We start from the raw sequence: 18,741 nt of genomic DNA on the forward strand, positions 1-18,741 counted from the left end.
AAAATCTGATTCAAACCTTAAGATCCAGCTCAAATGATAGGAGCCATTCTGGTTTCTCCCAGGCAGAAGTAGAGGCCCTCTCCACTACGCTTTCTGTACCCAACATTATTGCAAACACTTAAGACGTGCAATTACTAATTCATGGATTTTTTCCTGTATGAATTCCTCAGTGGCATGGGGTATATATTACTTATCCTTGAATTCTTAGCTGGGAACCTTGCACATGGTTGATATATGCTGAAAACTTGCTGAATTGAACTGAAGCAGGAATTTAGGGGGCAGGGTGGGAGGGGTGGGACAGCATTTGGCAGTTTTCATTCGAAAGAAGATGGTGTAGTCCGGGAGGATCACAGGGTTGGTTCTGGAACAAACCTTCCACCTGAAGAGAGATTCCAGGGTACCCTGTTTTTGCCCTTCTGTGAACATCTGCATAGCATGTAGACCATTCCAGATGATGTGGCTGGCCCTTTGCTCACTGCCCTTGATACACCTCTGCCACTGTTTTGTGTATCTTACACTACCTGTCCTCAACTAGTCTGTTATCTTTTCCTGGTCAGGAGTGGTGTCTGTTTTCTGTCTTTCAGTACTGAGCATTTGGGAGACCTCAACAATTTGATATCTGCGGGTTAAAAAGAACTTGGAGATTTGGGCTTCAAATGTAGCTGTCAAATTTCTTGTCTGACTTTAGGGATTATTTTTGTAACAATTGTGAGTTTGGGGGAAATTCACCAGAAAAACTTTTGGAATCATTTTCCTAGAGCTTCTTAAGGATAGGATCCTTTCTCCACCAGTCTTCTCAGAGCAAGGAAGGTGGGAGGCAGGGGGAGAGGGGTGGCAAAGTGACTTTAAGGTACTATTCTCATCTGTTTACATTGTCAATTTCAAGCAGGATATTTTTCATATCACTTTATTTTCTCTGCTGTGAAGCGTGCTGGAATGTCAAAGTTGTTGCACAAAGTTAATATGGTCTTCAAGAAAGAATAGATATATGTACAGAGTACACATACATACACACCTACTTACACACCTGTATGTGCATATGTCAGCAGCACTGAGAGAATTAACTTGTATATGGAGGAGGGGGCTTCCTTAAGCCTGAGGGAAAACAGCACATTGTATGTGGGAGGATGGTGCTGTAAAGCCAATTTAAATTCCTCTGGTTTACAGATACAGGGAGCAATGGAGGAAGCAGAAATATTCTAGATGCGGCAATAGGATGATGGTGATTTTGTTGCTGCTGAAACAAAACACTTCAGGTTGGCAGGAGCTGGGGAATGACCCCTCCTCCCCGGGGAGCCCCAGGAGCTGTGCTCCCCTGAGGGCCTCATCAGAGGGGCTGAGGGCGCAAGGTGGGAATAAGGTGCAGAAGGGGCTTATCCAGGCCATAGCACCAGGTTGCTTACAGCCACAATAATATCTTGACTCTAAGCAGGAGCCTTGGAGAAACCAGCTGCAGCCTCGAAGAAACCAGCTGCAGCCTCGAAGAATGAAGCAGTTGTATTCGAGCATGGGGTAAGGAGGCTGTAATGAAATGGGCCCATTTTCTGTAAATTAGCAAAAGGGAAAAATAAGAGTATAATGGGAATTTCTTGAAGTTAGGGACCTAGCTTAATCCAATTTCTTAAACATCGCTGTAACTTTTTTCAACCTAACTTGGGAGTGGGCACTGTATCCTGCTCATTTCTAGGACATATGCCCCCACCCCCACCAACATACACTCAGAGGCTGTAGAGGGGCAGCATCCCCTAGAGGGAGTTAAGGGGAAGATGAAGTTGAGTCAGCCCTGTGGAACCCAGGCTTCCCTTAGAGGCCTGTCACACTGCTCACCTGGGCCAGACAGGGTGGGGTGGGAACTCTGGGGGAAGGACAGTCCATACAGGGAATAAATTATTGCAAGGGAAAGGGAGAATATTTAGGACTTGTCCTGCATTAGAACATGGTCTAAAGGATGGAGCTGCATACAGGAACATGAGTGCCAGAGGGTCCTTGGAGGGGTATCTTATCCACCTCCTTGGTGTACCACATGAAGGCTGAGAGCAGAGGGGACCCATAAGGTAAGAGAGCAGATGGGAACAAACTGTATCCTCAACTGGTTTCCTGAAGGTTCCCACTTGTGTTCACTCATGATGGGAATCAGATCCCCCACCTTGGGGCCTCTGTACCTTTGTGCCCTTTAGACCCCAGAGGAGAGAGAGACCATGCACATCGCCCATGGCTCTCCAAGTTGGAACCTGAGGCCAACTCCTTGATCTTGGAAAATCACACCAGAGAGATGAGCAGGAACGTGGGAGCCAGCTGTGGCCAGCACCAGCCACCAGGTGTCACTGCTGTGTCTGTCTTAGAAGGGGAGGCCAATCTGCACAAGTGGAAGAGGCTTCTGGGAGATTTCCAGGTGCTCCACCCCTTCTTGAGCAGTTTCTCAGGAACTGCTTCCCGGGAGTGGAAAGAATTGGGCCATCCTCACTGATAGAGAACAGATGGCGGGGCGGGGTTGGTGGCTCTGTACACTCCACTGTGGATGCTGTGTTCCCCAGGGCATCAGGCCTCTTATCCAGAGTGGCGAAGGGGGCAGCAGGATCCATCTGCACCCACACGGGCCCATCCTGGGTCTCTGACTCCCACCCCTCTCCCACCAGCTGATTCCTAGTTTTTTGAGCCATTCTTCTCCTGGAATGTTCCTCCCTGCTCTTACTCTTGGAACAGAGAGGACCAGCCAGGAGGCTGTGTGCTGAGAAGGAGGGCCCCATCTCATCCCTATGAAGAGACAGCCGGATGCAGGCCCTTGTGTGAATCTCTGACCCTCTGCCCTCCCTCAACCATTCCCTTGCACTTCCTTTCCAGAGAACACGGGCTGGCACAGAGCTGGTGCGCTGTCTGGTGCCAGTGAATGGGGTGGTGGAGTAGTAGTTTTGGAAGATGGGATCCTCAGCCAGGGAGACACGGGTTTCTTAGCCTCTTTGGGCCAGAGCTGCCCACCATGGAGGAGTTTCCAGCAGGACTTCCCAAACCTCACCTCTAGGCTGCCCCTGACCATCTTCTGCTTGCTTTGGCCAGGACAAGATCCAGATGTCGGTTCATAGCCCAGACTTACCCAGGAGTGATGAGGGGGGGAGGAGAGAGAAGAGAATATGAAGTCTTTAGACACACCTCTGTGCTTCTGGGGCCAGAAGTTTGGATGTGCAGTGGATGTCTTTGAGCTGGGTGGACCAAATCAAGCCTTTGGAAGTCTTGCTCTAGAAGCTGCAGGAGCAGCAGAGTACGTGGCTTGTCCTTGCATCAGGAGGGTGGGATAAGAAAGGCAAAGCTGAGAGCAAGAAAAGGAGACAGAGAAAACAAACGGTGGGCACAGGAACCTGGGCCACTGTATTCAAGTGTGGCCAGAGGAGCTTCAGGGGCAGGGTAAGGCCTAGATGACCACAGATTGCAGCAGGCGGAAGCACATCATGAGGTCCAGTGGGATGGGCGGCTTCAGGTAGTTTCCATCCAGCCGCAGGTAGCGGAGGTGTGGCACATTCTCCAGATCCGAGGAGAAGTCGTGGAAGGCAACTAGATTGTTGGGGCAAATCTGGGTCCCATTGATTTCTATGGAGAAAAAGGGGAGAAGTCAGCAGGAGAGATGGGCAGGGGGTCAGGCCTGACGGGGCTGGAGGCAAAGACAAAGAGGAAGAAGAGGGTAGACAGGGACAAGGACTCTAGAGTTTTCCTCTCTGGAACTGGCTGACCAGTTCTTGGGAACGTGTGACCATGAATGAGTCGACCCTAACCTCCAGGCTCTGTTTACCCATTTGTGAAACAAATTAAGTTGGAATTGATCAACAGTTGTTATGGAAAATTTACTCAGAAGAGTCATAGAGGAAGTAAACTTTCAGCTGAACCTTCAAAGATAGGATTACAGCAGGTAGAGACCTGGGGATGGTGTTCTGATGCTGTGACCTATTTGAATGATATTGTGGAGGCCAAAAAGCTCATGACAGAGTTTGGGACCGGTAAATAGTACAATGTGATATACTAGGAAGACTAAGCTGGAGAGGTAAGTTGTGGCCACCAGTTATGGTAGGCTTTCAAATATTTCACTAAGGATGGGGTCTTTGATTTCCAGTCTGAGGAATGGCACTGAGCAGGACTGTTGCTATGAGACGGATGGTGGGATATATGAACCATAGTGTCCTGGAGTGTTAAACCTGGAAGGGTCCTATGATCAGGTTTATACTATAGAAAGATGAATCTGGCTACAGTGTGGAGAAACAATAGGGGGAAGCAAGATCTGAAGCCAGCAGGTGGATGGATTACTCTGGACGTTTTCCTGTGAACAGGATGTGAGGCATGATGATGAGCAGAAGATGGTTACATTAGCTGAAATAGGGATGACAGGAAGAGGAAAGGGGGCCTGGGAAGGGCATGGGGCCCTAGGACACGATGAATCTGTTGATTCTGAAGTTGATTACCGATTCTGGGGAAAGTAAGCTGGAAAGGTAAGTTATGGCCAAATTGTGGTAGGCTTTCAAATGGAAAATGAGTTTCCATTTTCTCCTTCACCTCTTATTAGATGACATGAGGTATGTCATCTTCTAAATGGAGCTTTTTATTCTCCCTAAGCCTTGCTTGTTTTATCTTCTGTGGGTTGTTGTTGTGGTTGCTCTTCATCTCCTTCTTCCTCTTCCTCGTCTTCCCTCTCTCCCCTTTCTTCTCTCTTCAACATTGGAGTAGCAGAAAGAGCCCTGACATAGATGGATTTTCTTCCTATGACCTTTGTGACTTTGGACTTTACCACCCTGATGCTTAGTCCTCAAATCTGTGAAATGGTGAGAGTGGGTGTGATCTTTCTGTCTTCAACCTCAGAAGGCTGGATAATATACTCCCCTACCCACCCCACCCCTGCAGCCTGTTCTTCCACAGTGTGGTAGAAACTTGTCAGCCATGTATTAATCAAGGTATCCTTTCTGTCTAGATTTGTGGCCTATCCAGCCTCCTGGGGGTAATGTGTTCCATTAGTTTGCTACCTGCAGGGTAAAATTAGACAGTAGTTTTCCCTTTTCCTGAATTTGTTTCTTACAAGATTTTAAGAAGCCTTCCCCTACCTTTGTGTAATTATCTCAGATGAGTGAATAAGCCTGTTCTCCCACCTGCTTGTTTCACTATTATAGAAATTCAAAAATCCTCCTCTCATCCTGTGGCTTGAAAACTAAGGATTACTAATATTATTTTAGGAGTGCTTCTCTTTCCTCGTGGTGTCCTTTATCTGCGCAGCTGCTGCGTTCCTTGTGTGAATGTAGCCTGATTTTGTCCACGGACCAGATAATATTCTCTCTTTTGTCTTCAAACTGTTCTGCTGATGCTCTACTCAGACCTGACATTTTTGATTGAAGTAAAACTGTGACTTTGAGCCTCTTTTCTGGCCTGTGATTTTTTAATCCCAATCCCAGGACCCTGTAAATGTAGCTTAGGCAAATTCTGCCTTAAGTGTACTATCTTATATGACTAAATCTTCCAGCCTTCCAGATAGATTCAGAAAGCACCTGCATACGGACATGTTCTTCTGGCTGCACATTTTTACCAGTTGTATACTCTGAGTATATAGTTGCCTCTCTGTGTATGCTTTTTACAGACTCTTTAAAACCTAGGCTTAGGCTTGGGAAGAAGCCTCTTTCCTCACAGCTGCCAGTTTCTGCAGTGGACAGGCCCAGGACATTTCAGAGTCAACATTTAAATGTCACCATTCTGCTTTTAGGAGAATGTCCAGGGCTATATTCCATGTCTACCTTACCTATAGATCTGGAGGGCAAAAGAGCTGGGGCTGATGGGAAGGGGTGGAGGGAGAAAAGCTATTACCCTCCAAGCATGGTATTCTCACTTTATCCATATTAAACTATTAAATCTTCATGTCAACTTTGTGCCATTCCCATTTTACAAATGAGGAAACTTCCCAGAGAGGTCAGATATCCTTTTAAGGTCACATAGATAGTAAGTGGAAAGACCAAGGTTTGAAGACCAGGGCCACATTGGGTGCTTTTTGCACCCACCCCGCCATGAGGCTCATGAGAAAGTGTGGAGGCAGAAGAGACTCCAGCTGCCCTCCCAGTGGCTGCACCCCAGCCCTGCCCCCACTCACTCTCGATGCTGTTGTTGTTGAGGTACAGGTGCTCCAGCTTGTTGTTGATGGCGGGCACGTTGCTGATCTTGTTGTGCGACAGGTGGAGCACGAGTAGGTTGGAGATGTTAAAGGAGTTCTTGGGGAGGCCCCTGTCTGAGAGCTTGTTGTAGTTGAGGCGAATGAAGGCCAGGTTGGGGAAGCCCTTGAAGTATCCACTGGGGATGGTCTCAATTTTGTTGCTGTCCAGGTAGAGCTGGTGAATGGCCACGGGGATCTTGGGTGGCATCTTTCTCAAGATGTTGTGGGCCAGGTTGAGCTGCATGAGGCTTTTCAGGCCCTGGAAGGTGTCGGGCTTGAAGACGCCGTCGCTTAGCCTGTTGTGCTGGAGATCCAGGAGCAGCAGTTTCTCCAGCTTGCTGAAGACGCCGGGTGGGATTCTGGAGATATGGTTCTGGCTTAGCCTCAGCTGCTCCAAGTTCTGGGGCAGAGCCGAGGGCACCTCTTCAAGGTGGTTCTTTTCCATGTAGAGGAACACCAGGCTGGGTAGTTTCTGTAGCACTTTCTGGTCCACCTTGCGAATTCGGTTGTTGTCCAGATTGATCCACCTCAGGCCCGTGGCGTTCTTGAAGGACTCCACTGGGAGCTCAGTTATGAAGTTGTTCTGGAGATAGAGGTAATGGATGCGGGATGGGATGAGAGGGACCTTTCGAAGATTGCGGCTGTCACAGTAGAGGGCAGATGGGAAATCAGGGGGGCAATAGCACTCCCGGGGACAGTCAGGAAAGATAGATGGAGGGCCTGGTGGGAGGGGAGGAGGCAGGTCTGTAGGCTCCGATGGCTCATGGGGCTGAGGAAAGCTGGGTGTGGGCCTGAGTCTGGGTCTGGGCTGCGGCCTTGGTCTGGGTCTTGGTCGTCTTGTTGGCTGGCCTTGGGCCTCTGAGGCCAAGATGAGGAGAAGTGGGAGGAGCCAGCAGAGGGATGACCTCATGATCCAGGTGACGCCCCTGTGGGGAGGAATACAGGAAGTCATCAGCCTGCTGGGCCTCAGTAATGAGAGGACATGTCTTTGCAGCTAGAGTTGGTCAGGATGGGCTCCAGGGGCAGCTGTGGGAGGGACCTGTGGAAGCATCTCCTTGTTTGCCTGTATCCAGCAGGTGAGAAAGTAACAAGGGCTGGAGGGTCTGGATCCCTCTCCCAGAGGCCTAGCCACTGAATGTGTTAAGCTTGCTCTGGAGAGTGTGAGCCATCTTGGCAGAAAGCACATTGGGCTGTGAATCAGGAGTCCCGGGGTTTCCTGGAGAAGACCCTTAACCTGTCTAGCCCTCGGTCTCCCCATTTGCATCATGAGAAAATCATCCCTCCACTTATACTCCCCTTATAGGAGGGATGTTAGAATATGTGAGCCATAGAGTCCTGGGGTGTTACATCTGCAGGGTCCTTACGGATCCCATAACTCGGTGGTTTTCAAACTGTGCCCCCATTTCTGTGGAGTCCTCCTGAGAGAGGGAGACCAAGGGGATGGCCCTGGGGTACCCCCAACCCACCCCTGTGCCAACCTGAGCAGCTCTGTGTTTTTTTAATCTGTTATGTATATTGAGGTTTAGCCAAAGCATTCATTTGAAAAAAAAGTTGCATTGCTAAAAATGTTTTGAAATCCACCAATCAAGTCCAGACTTGATTATTTATAAAAATTGAGTACTGGAGGAAAGAAGTAGCTTGTGAAGGCCAGGAAGCTATGTAACAGCAGACCCAGGACAAAACCCCAGGTCTCCATGGGCTCACAGAGCTCTTGAAGGAAGTGCTGCAGATACCCTTGTGTCTGCCCCTGATCGCCCCTCACCCGCAGTGCTCAGCTCAGAGAATGCTGGTCTTTGCCAGCAGGATACACACCAAGAATTTCTCCCCAGATGTGGAGGCTCCTGGGGAAGTAAACAAGGAAGGAACTGAAAGCTATGGGGGATACAGGAAACTAGTGAATATAACAAAAAGGAAGCAGACTCATAGGTATATAGAACAAACTAGTGGTTACTAGTGGGGAGAGAGAAGCAGGAAGGGGCAATACAGGGGTAGGGGATTAAAAGCTATAAACTATTATGTATAAAATAAACTAGGATATATTGTACAACACGCAGAATATAGCCAATATTTTATAATAACTATAAATGGAGTATAACCTTTAAAAACTGTGCATCACTGTATTGTACACCTGTAACTTATATAATATTGTACATCAACTATACTTCAATTAAAAAAAAAGCTGTGGAGGTCATTTCTTCTGACCTGGTATTGCTGCTTTCCATATCCATTGGAGTTGGTGGGATTGAGGTGGGATATAAAGAAGAACTTCCTGCCTCAGAGACATAGTGGAATAGGCTGCTAAAGGATGTTTTCGGGTTGCCCTTCCCCTTGGTCCTGATGACACCTCAGACAGGGCCATGTAGTATGAGTTGAATTAAGCTGGGGAAATTGCAGTAGACCCAAGTCTGCAGATGGAAATTGGCTTCTCCCATAGACTTGCTCCCCTGGCCTGGCTGGGTTACCTGTACTTTCCCCTCCCAGGGCCATCATCCCTGTGACAGCCCCTCTGGTCTCCCTCCAGGGTCTCTGTTTCCACGTTGCTTCCAATGGCCCTCCTTGCTGCTGCTTCACAGTTGTGGTGGTCTGTCCCTCTCCTTCCTGGGGTCTGGGGCACATTGGAGATGCAGGTTTCTTGGGGTGCTCTGTGAGAGAGTGGGCTAGAGTGTATCCCCAGCTGCATCTGGACCCTGTGAAGCCTCTGTTCCAGGCTTCCCCTCTCTTTACTTGGAGCCCACATCTTTCCTTGTGTGACCCAATGCCGGCTTCCTGCTGGCTTTGCTCAAAGGAAGACGATAGAAGCCCCTCACCAGCTACTTAGTCCTGAGTCCGATGCTCAGGAGGAGCTGAATGCGACAAGAAACAGGAAAGAGGGCAGAGCTCACCCTGGAGGCGCAGAGGGCGTCTCCCCACACCTTTCACACATACCCCCTGGACACCCAGCCTGCACACTCTCACACACACACCACTCCTCTCCCTGTACCACACACATAAGCAAACACACGCTCCCCTGTCGTCTGTGTGCATGAGTGAGTCCTCATAGAGGATACTGAGTATGGGAAGGAAGGAGAGGAAGAAGGAAGGAAGACAGATGAGGAAGGAGGAGGGAGGAGACTGCCCTGCAGCTTCTGTTGCTTCTTCACCTCCCTCTAAGGTGGTCTCTTCCCAGGCAGACCTCTCCAAGGGGTCCCGGAGTACCATGTCCCCTGGGCCTCCCATCACAAAGGACCTTGCAGTTAGATTCTTGGCTTTATCTCCAGTTGAGGATGTAACAGTCTTGGGGATACACCAAAAGGACTGAGAGAAAAGATATTCATTGTAAAACTAAACTTGAGTCTTGTTGCCGGACCCCACACCACTTGTAACTGGTGAACCATGAATTAATATGTTACAAGTCCCGTAATTTTCTTGAAAATAGCACAACCATATTGCACATAGATTTTAAACATGTGGTTAAAACATTAGTGTACTAAAATCAAACATTTTTAAGAGCCCTAATTTTTGTGACCTTGAATTTTTTTGCTTTGGCGTTTTTTATTTCCTGATCGCCCAGAAGCCTGACAATAAGCAAGAGCTCTCTCGTGGTGTGAGAAGCCCTGCCCTGGGGAGGCTTCCCAGGCTGGCTGGGCCCTCTTTCCCTTCATTGCCTTCGTCACCAAGAGCATCTACCTGGTGCTGGGCCCTGAGGGAAGCAAGTAAAGTTCGTCCAGAGTGGAAGCCTGCTCTGTGAGGCCCTGTGACTCAGGCAGCTGGCCCTCGCTCAGGGGTGTTTCTTGGTGGTTCAGGGCCTGGGCAGCACTTGGCCTCATTGTCAGGGGTGACAGGATCACAGGTTAGTCACAGCTCCACCTGGCAGGCCTGCCTCCCACTCCTTCCCCACCTCTTATGCCAGACCTTTTGGGAACTTCTCTTATCTTCCCATGGGTCCTCTGACCCTTCTACACTCTAGCCCTCTGGGGCTGGCCAAGCTCCTCTCAGAGCTGAGAGGCGGTTCCCAAGGAGAAGCTCCTGGGCCTGTTCCGTGGAGAAACTGGATCTGTTCAATTCCCCTTCTCTTAGCCCTGTGGCTGAACCATTCTGTGTGTGTGTGTGTGTGTGTGTGTGTGTGTGTTCGCACGCGCATGCACTTCCTTCTTTAGGAAATAGTGCTCATTTCTAAGGCTTTTCTCATCAGGCAGTGCCCCATCCTGCTGGAGCCTGGGCAGCCCCCAGAGTCTAAGTCTCCAAACCAGAATCTGTGACAGACTGGAGGTCCTTGGACTCCAAGGGGAGCCATAGTCTTCCTCACAAAGCCCAGAGTCACACCTTCTTATGCTCCTGTCTTCCAGAACCTTCTGTTCAGTCATAACAGTGCCTTAGGCTGGGTCGTAAGTGTGTGTGAGTTTTAAATTTTGTATGCCTTTGCAACCACGCCTCCCAGCTTTCTGCTGGGCTGTGCTCACTGCTTGCTCTGTGAACGCCTGTGGACCGCCTATAACCACTGACCTCCTGCAGCCTGTTCACCAGCATCCGTTCTCAAAAAGCTGCTCGTTTGTGGGGGGAAAGCAATTGCTTTGACCAACCCAAAATTCACTCTCTCATTTAAGAACATTTTCTTTTTTTCTTTTTAATAAATTTATTTATTTATCTTTTGGCTGCGTTGGGTCCTCGTTGCTGCGCGCGGGCTTTCTCTAGTTGTGGTGAGCGGGGGCTGCTCTTTGGTACGGTGCGCGGGCTTCTCATTGCGGTGGCTTCTCTTGTTGTGGAGCACGGGCTCTAGGCACGCGGGCTTCAGTAGTTGTGGTGCACGGGCTCAGTAGTTGTGGCTCACGGGCTTAGTTGCTCCGCGGCATGTGGGATCTTCCCGGACCAGGGCTCGAACCCGTGTCCCCTGCATTGGCAGGTGGATTCTTAACCACTGTGCCACCAGGGAAGCCCTAAGAACATTTTCTAAGAGAGTTTTAAATTCAAATTTCAGTTCCAAGTATTAGAGATTTGGGCTTGAATCCTGGCTCTGACCCTCTTCCTCAGGCCCCAGGCTCCTCAACTGTGTGAGGATCAAATGAGATCACACACACTGAGGTGTGTTGTAGAGCATAAAATCTCTACAGATGGCAGTGGTTTCGTTTATTCATTTATTTGTTTATAAAAGAGCATATTCTCTAGAGAGACTCTGACCTATTTATTTATTTTTTTTAGGCCGTGCTGTGTGGCATGCGGGATCTTAGTTCCCCAACCAGGGATCGAGCCCATGCCCTCTGCACTGGGAGCACAGAGTCTCAACCTCTGGACCACCAGGGAAGTCTGAGAGACTCTGATTTTTAAAGTGAGATAGCCCTGTCCCTGCTTAGCTCATAAATTCATTCATTTAAGGTTCAAACTCCCAGGACACTTGCAATGTTTAGCCTCAGGACTGGGGGCGGGGGGGGGGGGGCGGGGTTGAGGTCCACATGGGTTTGCCAAGTCATTAGGGCAAGTTTACGGGTAATTGGCTTTGTATGGAGAGAGTCTAGGATTGGGGCTGGGCTGGGAGTGAGGTTGGGTGTGTCTCCCCCTGTTAAAGAAGGATGACTCCACACTACTTCCTGGTGTTCTTCTTTCTTGTCAGATTTCCCATCTAGCTTGTCACCCCTGAGCCTCCATGGCTTAACACAGCCAGTGACCCTACCATGGAGGATGGGGCTGCCCCTGGACACACCCATAGACATTGGGATGACCCTCTTTCTTTGTTCCCTTCCTTCTGTCCTAAACTCAGACTTCTGAAAGCCATCCTGTTCCCTTTATCTCTTCCTGAAGCCCAGAAGAGAGTTGGAAGCTAGGTGAATCAGGTGGTCTCTGATCAACTATTAGCAGAGGAGTGAGGCAGGCCCAGCCAGGCTGCCTGAGACTCTTCCAAGGCCTCCAAGTAGGGCTTGTGGGGTCCTGAGGTAAGAAAAAGGTTAACATGGAGGCATGATAAATTCAGCACATCACTGATGCACTGTCCGTTTCCTGGGGACTGAAATCAGAGTAAGGGTGAGCCTGATTGGGGCAGAGGCAGGGAGCGCATCACGGTGCATATTAGACAGGGGACGTGGGGTCACAACCCGTCTACCTCGACCTGGTGACGTGACCCTGTTCTTGCCTCAGTTTCCTTATCTGTAAAATGGAGATAACGAAATCTTCCCTATCCCTATCTTCCTCATCCAGTTGTTTTCAGAAGTAAGTGTGATAAGCAACTTTAAAATGTGCTGCAGATCAGAAAGTGCTAAAAATCAATATAACACTATTATGGAGGGACAATCTGTCTCCCCAGTGTCTACCACCAGGCAAAGTGTAAACACAATGTTTTTTTTGGCCTCAGGCCACTAGTCCAGAAGAGCAAGTTTTCCATTCCAAGGGCCTGGGGAAGAAACAAGGGTGAGAATGGCTCTAGTCCTCTGACAGCCTGTCACCTCACCATATCCTTCTCTCTGCCTCCATCCCCTAACATCTCCAAGCCCTGAAAAAAGCATACAAGAATCTGTCTGATGCACTGGGTGCTTGTAGATGTGGGTCTCAACCCTGCAACTCTTCAGCTGTTTAGCTGGGTACTCTTGAGAAATCTCTTACCTCTACTAAGCTTCAGTTTCCTCATCTGTAAAATGGGCATACTAACACCTTCTTATCAGATCATTTTGAAGGTAAGTGAGGAAATGTGTGAAAAGTGAGTGCTCAGTGAATGTTAAGCTATTATTGACATTATTTCAAAGTGATGGGGTCTCTTTCCCTTCAGCTTGGCCAGAGGACAGCCCTGCCCTCCACCGAAAGGCTGATCCTTGCAGGTGGGCACATGGATTTTCCCCAGCTCTCCTACACAGAGAAATGTCCTCCTCTTTGGGGCCTGTGAGACCACACTTGGGTCTCAGAACCAACAAATTAGAGAGAACACAGATGCCCTCTGGCCATTCAGGGAACGTTTACTCTGTCCCTCCAATTCAGTAACCCCCACCCCTAGCCTTTCTGAAGCAGGTGAGGGGATGCTGACCAGGGACGGTGCACTCTCCTGTCCTCAGCAGGCTGTGGAGTCCCACTGGGACCCATGACTTCCCATCCTAACCTGTTGCACCTTTCTGCCCCTTCCAGCTTCTCCCACAGGCCCAATAAATAGGGCTGCCGCCCCCTCCCCCAGGAGGGCGAAGGGGGAGTGTTCAGCCCATCCTCTGTGTGAGCCCATCAGAACAGACAGCTGTTGGGCAGGGGAGCGGGGGGGGGGGGGTGATCTAGAAGGGATGGAGAGGAGCCCCACGCATGCCCCTGGGGGCCCAGGGCAGGCAGGTTAGCAGGTAAGAGGAAACATAAACTCTTTGGAGCTATCTTGGGGGAACTTTCTTTCTGGAATGTTCCCCCACGCCATACCTGTCAGTGCTTACAAGGAGAAGGGAGGGTGAAAGCTCACAGGAGGTCTTCCCTGTTCCCTCAGGTGCTTGCTTCTACTCCGCAAAAGAGGGTGGCCCACTTGGGACGCTCTGGAGCTCCTCCACCAGACGGTCCTGGTCCAGGAAGCCACACAGCCCTCCTGCGCAGCTAACTGCCAGAATCCTGGACTCATCAATTCCACACAGGTCTCCTTCAGGCCCCTGGTTCAGGTTCTCAAGCCCTAGCTGACCCTCAAGTCCTAAGACAACAATAGATTCCTGGGTCTTGATCCAGTGGGTCTGGAGCAAGGGGTCCAGACATCTATATTTTTGGTAAGCACCCCTCTCCCCCTCCCCTGCACTCAGGGGATTTGGAAGATCAACCATATTTGGAGACCCTGCTCTAGCCCATGCCCTGCCTGCTTTGGGACAGCACTCTGTGTCGTCAAAGAGGAATGAGTCGGGGAGATGGAGAGGGACCACCCTATTCGGAAACAAGCCCCATTCAGTTGGCCACTTCAGTTTTCCCCTCCCTGACTGATTAAGGAACTACCGTCTTTTTTCTTCTCCCACAGGGACCCCTTACCAATGTGGGATAATTTTGAAGTGGCTTTAAAGAGAAATCTTATCGAGCTGCCTGCAGAAAAAAGAAATGAATTGCCCCCAGAGCTGGGAATTAGTACCTCCAAAGTCAGAGCTACTGGGAAGACACCGTGCAGGTTGGAAACCTGCTTTTCTCTCTCCCACTCAATTAAGTTCTAAAGAACGAAGAAATCCTTCCAGCTCCTGCTGTTGTTCAGCCCCTTCCTACTCTGCCTGGACTCAGGACACATGATTTCTTTTGGCTCTGCCATCTCAGTGGGGAAACACACTTTCTCTTTTCTCTTACAGTCGGAGAGGCGTGTGAGAGGGCAGGAGACAAGATGCAGTGTGTGTGCGTGTGCCTGTGTGTGTCCCTGCCAGTGTCTCATCCCTATGTGCTCTAGCCCTGCATGTCAAATGCAGAAGAGTGGAGGTGAATGGACAGGATGCCTTCATATTGTGTGTGTATTCGTGGGTGTGCATATGGAGTGAGAGTGCAGCCTCTGTGTGACACGTGTGTGTGCCTGTGACAGTGTGTGACAAAACGTGAAAGGTGCAGAGAAATGGGTTCTAGAGTAGGGTTTCTATGGGAACTTGATCTGTAGAAATACTGTGTGCAGCATAACTCTGCGCTACAACAAATGTCTGTACCAAGAAAGTTTAGCTTTTGCAACAAGCAAATACATGGGTACAGAATGATGCAGAGGAGGAAGAGGGTGGAGAAGAAACGAGGAAGACTAATTTGAGCTCCTTTGAAAGGAGAAAAATTTGGTGGAAGGAAGGAAAGAAGGATGGAAGGAAGGAAGGGAGGGAGGGAGGGAGGAAGGAAGGAAGGAAGGAGAGGATACAGACTAGATCAATAAACTAGCTTGGATGGAGCAGGAAGAAACCGGCTGGAGGCAGGAGCCTTCCTCCCCATCTCCAGACTGGACTTACCTGCACCACCTGCCTCTCCTCTCAGCTCTGGGTTTAGTCGGCAAGGCTCCCTCTGTTTCCCCCCGCCCTTTGGTGGAGCTGTGGCAGCAGAGAGCCAGCTAGAAGTTCTGATCTCCCAGTGGTGTGTGCCTGCTTGTGTTTGCCTGGCTTTTCTTCCACCGGATCCTATTGGGGTGGGGAGGTTAGGTTGGGGGAGGGCCGGGCAAATTGTAAGGAGGGAGGGGAGGAGTGAGGAAGGGAGGGGAGAAGGGAGGGAGGGAGGGGAGAAGGAAGGGAGGAGAGAAGAGAGGGAGGGAGCTTGGGAAAGGAGGAATGACAACAATAAAGTCTTTATTTAGCAGCCAAAACTCCCAAAGACTTCATCCACACACCATATCACTAACGGACCCGTTTTTAATAACATTTCCTTCTGCTGCTGCTGCTTCTGGGAGGGAGACTGTTTGACCCATGTTTGGAAAACAGGCCAAATTAACAGAGGAAAAGGAATGAAAAGCGCCAGTCTCTTTCATTCCTTCTCCTAACAATTGCCTTGCTTCTAATGCCCCTCACTCCCCTGCTGTTACATTCCCAAATGTGAGGGGTGTGGGATGTGTCCTCTGAGCAGTGACAATCCTTCCCTGGGTCACCTTGTCTAGGAGGTTGCTAAGGGAATGGAGTCTTGCTGTGTGTGAGTTAGCACAAGAGACAGCCTTGGTTTGGCTGCCAGGATGCTCTGAGGACCAGAGAGGGAAAAGTCTGGCCTGGGATCACACTGCAAAGGTAAGGCAGAATAAAGATTTTATGTAAGACCTAAAGTGGTAAGGTCCGACAGTGGTCGGTGTGAACAACGTCAGTGTCTTCTTTCAGCTTCTCCATGTATATCACACTCAGGAGAGAGTTGAAGCCTGTATCGTCATCACACAAAGTACATGAGGAAACCCAAATGTCCCCTGTCCATGTCATCCCAGAAGACCCATTCAAGTAAGAGCATTACCTCTAACAATTCTCCTCAGTTAAAAAACTGCAACACACTTGTAGCTAAGTGTTAAGTAGCAGCCCATCAAAACTTCCTGCCACCTCAGCTGATTACTTAGAAAATTTGATGATGTTTACTTTTTCTATCATCAGGTCCCTGGAGAGCTGCTTCATTGGAAGCATTTTGCGATTCACTGGCTTCATATAGCCGGACCCTTAGCCTCCTCCATAAAGAGGTGTCTCCTCCAGAAAGAACTTCCCTTCCTGGAGTCTCGGGGGCACCAATTGGTGTAGCTTCACCCCAAGGGAGGTATTTATCTCTTTTTGGTGCGTCAAGGACAATATGAGGTGAAGGCTGGGAAAAGTGGTGGGAAGTCAAGATACTTGGATTGCTGCTGCAGTTGCCCACTCCTAGGATGGAGCGAGGGGGCGGAATGTGGGGACAGAAAAGTGCAGGGAAGGTGAGGCCATGGGGAGGTGGCTCTCCAATGTGGTGGATTACAGCTACATTTCCGGAAAGTCAGGACCTGCTCACACTTCCCACCCAGGTTGAAATCCCATCTCGGGGGCTCACTGCGTATTTGATCTGCACAGTAACTGCTGCTTGATTACAAGCAGTGAGTGCTTAAAGCAAGAGAAGAAAGGGCACGATTGTCTATGATCCTTTCCACAGGGAGGCAGCTCAGGCTCCCCACCACCCCACTGCCCTGTCTGGAGACTCTGCCAGGAAGGAGAGGTGTGGCCCTGAGCAGTTTGGGCTCAACTGCCCCATGGTCATCAGGCCCACAGGGGCTGGATCTGGGTCAGACCCTCACCCCTCACCAACTGAGGCTCACAGCCTCGGGTGGCTGGGGGTCCGGGCAAATGCGCAAGAGGGAGGAGTCCTGTGGTAGCGTACCCCTCAGCCAGCCTGGGGGGGTCTGGGTCGCCTGGGGTGAGTGGCTCCTGGTGGGTAGAGGCAGCATCCTGCCCATCGTGGTATAACCCGCAGCACCCACCTGAGGCTTGGCACAGCCTGGGTGCTCGGTAGGAGTCTGTTTCATCACATTTAAGAGGGTTGAACAAGGAAATTCTCTGTCGATCTCTTTTTAAAAAATGTTATTACTGTAAAAATATGAAAAGCTAATACCTTCTCTTGATTCAAAATCCAAAAGGTACAAAAGATTGCACCAGGGAAAAGTCTTCTCCCCCTGCCTGTTTCCCCGTAACCCAGTTTCCTTCAGGACACAATCAGCATACCAGTTTCTTGCGTGCTACCAGATTTAACTTAATGCACATACAGGCAGTAGGTTCAAGCAACTATGCACTTTTATTTTTACTCAGTAGGATATCTTGATGATCACTCCATATTGGTGCATAAGGCTCTCTCTCACTCTCTGCCCCATATCTGTCTGAGCAGCCCCTCCTGATGGACATTTGGGTTTGTTGCCACCTCCTGACCCATTTTTAAGGTAAGCAGTGCTGGGCTTGGAGTCTCACAAACTTGGGTCCAGTTCTGGCTCTGCCTCCTTTCCATGCTAACCAGGTGGCCTTGGGCTACTCATTTGCCCCTCCTGAGCCTCAGTTTTCCCATCTGTGTGTGGCAGGTATCAATTGCAGTCTACTGACTAAGTAGTTAAATTATTTTATAATTTAAACTTGCTTCTATAATTTAACTTAATTTCTGAATCTGAGCACTGTTGTCACTGGGACAGTGGAAAACTCCACCTCAGTCCTGGGTGTCCCTCCCCTCGGGGTTGTCCAGCTGCTGAGGCAGTTAACGTTTCACCTCCAGCGCTGCAGGACACGCCCTTCATCCTGGGGGGCCCCTCTGGCCTAGAAGCCCTCTGACACTTTCTAAGGCTGTGTACCGAGGCCAGAAACCTTCTGCAAAACTGTCATTTCCTTTCTGGAGACATGCTGGCTCCTGGCACTCTGCCAGGGGCTCTGGTCCCCCAGACCCCACATTCTCCCCTGGCCTGGCCCCAACCAGGGACCATTTCTTCTCGGGGAAGAAGCTTCCTTATCCTCTTTACTTCTGGCCAAGACACTGCATGTATACTCAGAAACCCCCAAGGGCTCTGGTTGTCAACCGAAGGGAGGGGCAAAGACAGGGAGGGGAGAAATGAACCGTGTCTGCAGCCACACAGGGAGTGCAGTTGTACTGGAGGACCCTGAATCCCTTCCTGCTCATTGTTCATGATCCTGTCTAGAGGTTGTCAATTTGTGGGCCAGCTGATCAGTCCTGCTACACCATCAGCTGGCATGACCAGACAACACTGGTCAGGGGGCTGTTTAGTCAGCATTGCTTCCAGAGTTCCTCAGGTCCTCGAGAAGCCAGGCTCAGGGGAGTGGTAATGGCATTTTGCCTTCCAAGGTGAGGTCCTCCAAGGTTCTGGGATGCCTCTTCCACCCTCCAATTACATCATCCTGGAATTCCAGTCTAACTTAATATTTAGGTTGTAAAAATTGCCTTTTGCAAGTCACAACACCTAGATCTAATATCCAAGTTCCAGATATAATTCTGATAAGTCACCGATGGCATCCTGCTCCATGCAATGGAATATTGGGTAATGACACTGCCTTACATAGGCACAGTCACACTGCCTCCATGTGATGATGACACGTGGGCATATGTAGTTAATTATGCCCCATGTTGCAAAGTTCAGGAGGGCCGGAGCAACTCAGGCCGACCTGGGACCACCATACATGACCTTGGGCGTCCTCACATCCACATGTGCACCAAGCATCATCTTTAACCTGAATAAA

General features: G+C 49.8%; 1 protein-coding gene across 1 annotated transcript; it reads right to left on the reverse strand.

The window, feature by feature from the left end:
- Window positions 1–910: 910 nt before the first annotated feature.
- Window positions 911–15,192, reverse strand: PRELP (proline and arginine rich end leucine rich repeat protein). The gene is made up of 3 exons (XM_061185513.1): window positions 15,040–15,192; window positions 6,110–7,095; window positions 911–3,582 (listed from the first exon to the last, which is right to left on the reverse strand). The coding sequence occupies exons 2-3, from the start codon at window positions 7,077–7,079 to the stop codon at window positions 3,407–3,409; spliced, it is 1,146 nt and encodes a 381-aa protein (XP_061041496.1). The 5' UTR covers window positions 7,080–7,095; window positions 15,040–15,192; the 3' UTR covers window positions 911–3,406.
- Window positions 15,193–18,741: the final 3,549 nt, after the last annotated feature.

This window comes from Eubalaena glacialis, chromosome 3 (genome assembly GCF_028564815.1).
Source record: "Eubalaena glacialis isolate mEubGla1 chromosome 3, mEubGla1.1.hap2.+ XY, whole genome shotgun sequence".
NCBI classification, from domain to species: domain Eukaryota; kingdom Metazoa; phylum Chordata; class Mammalia; order Artiodactyla; family Balaenidae; genus Eubalaena; species Eubalaena glacialis.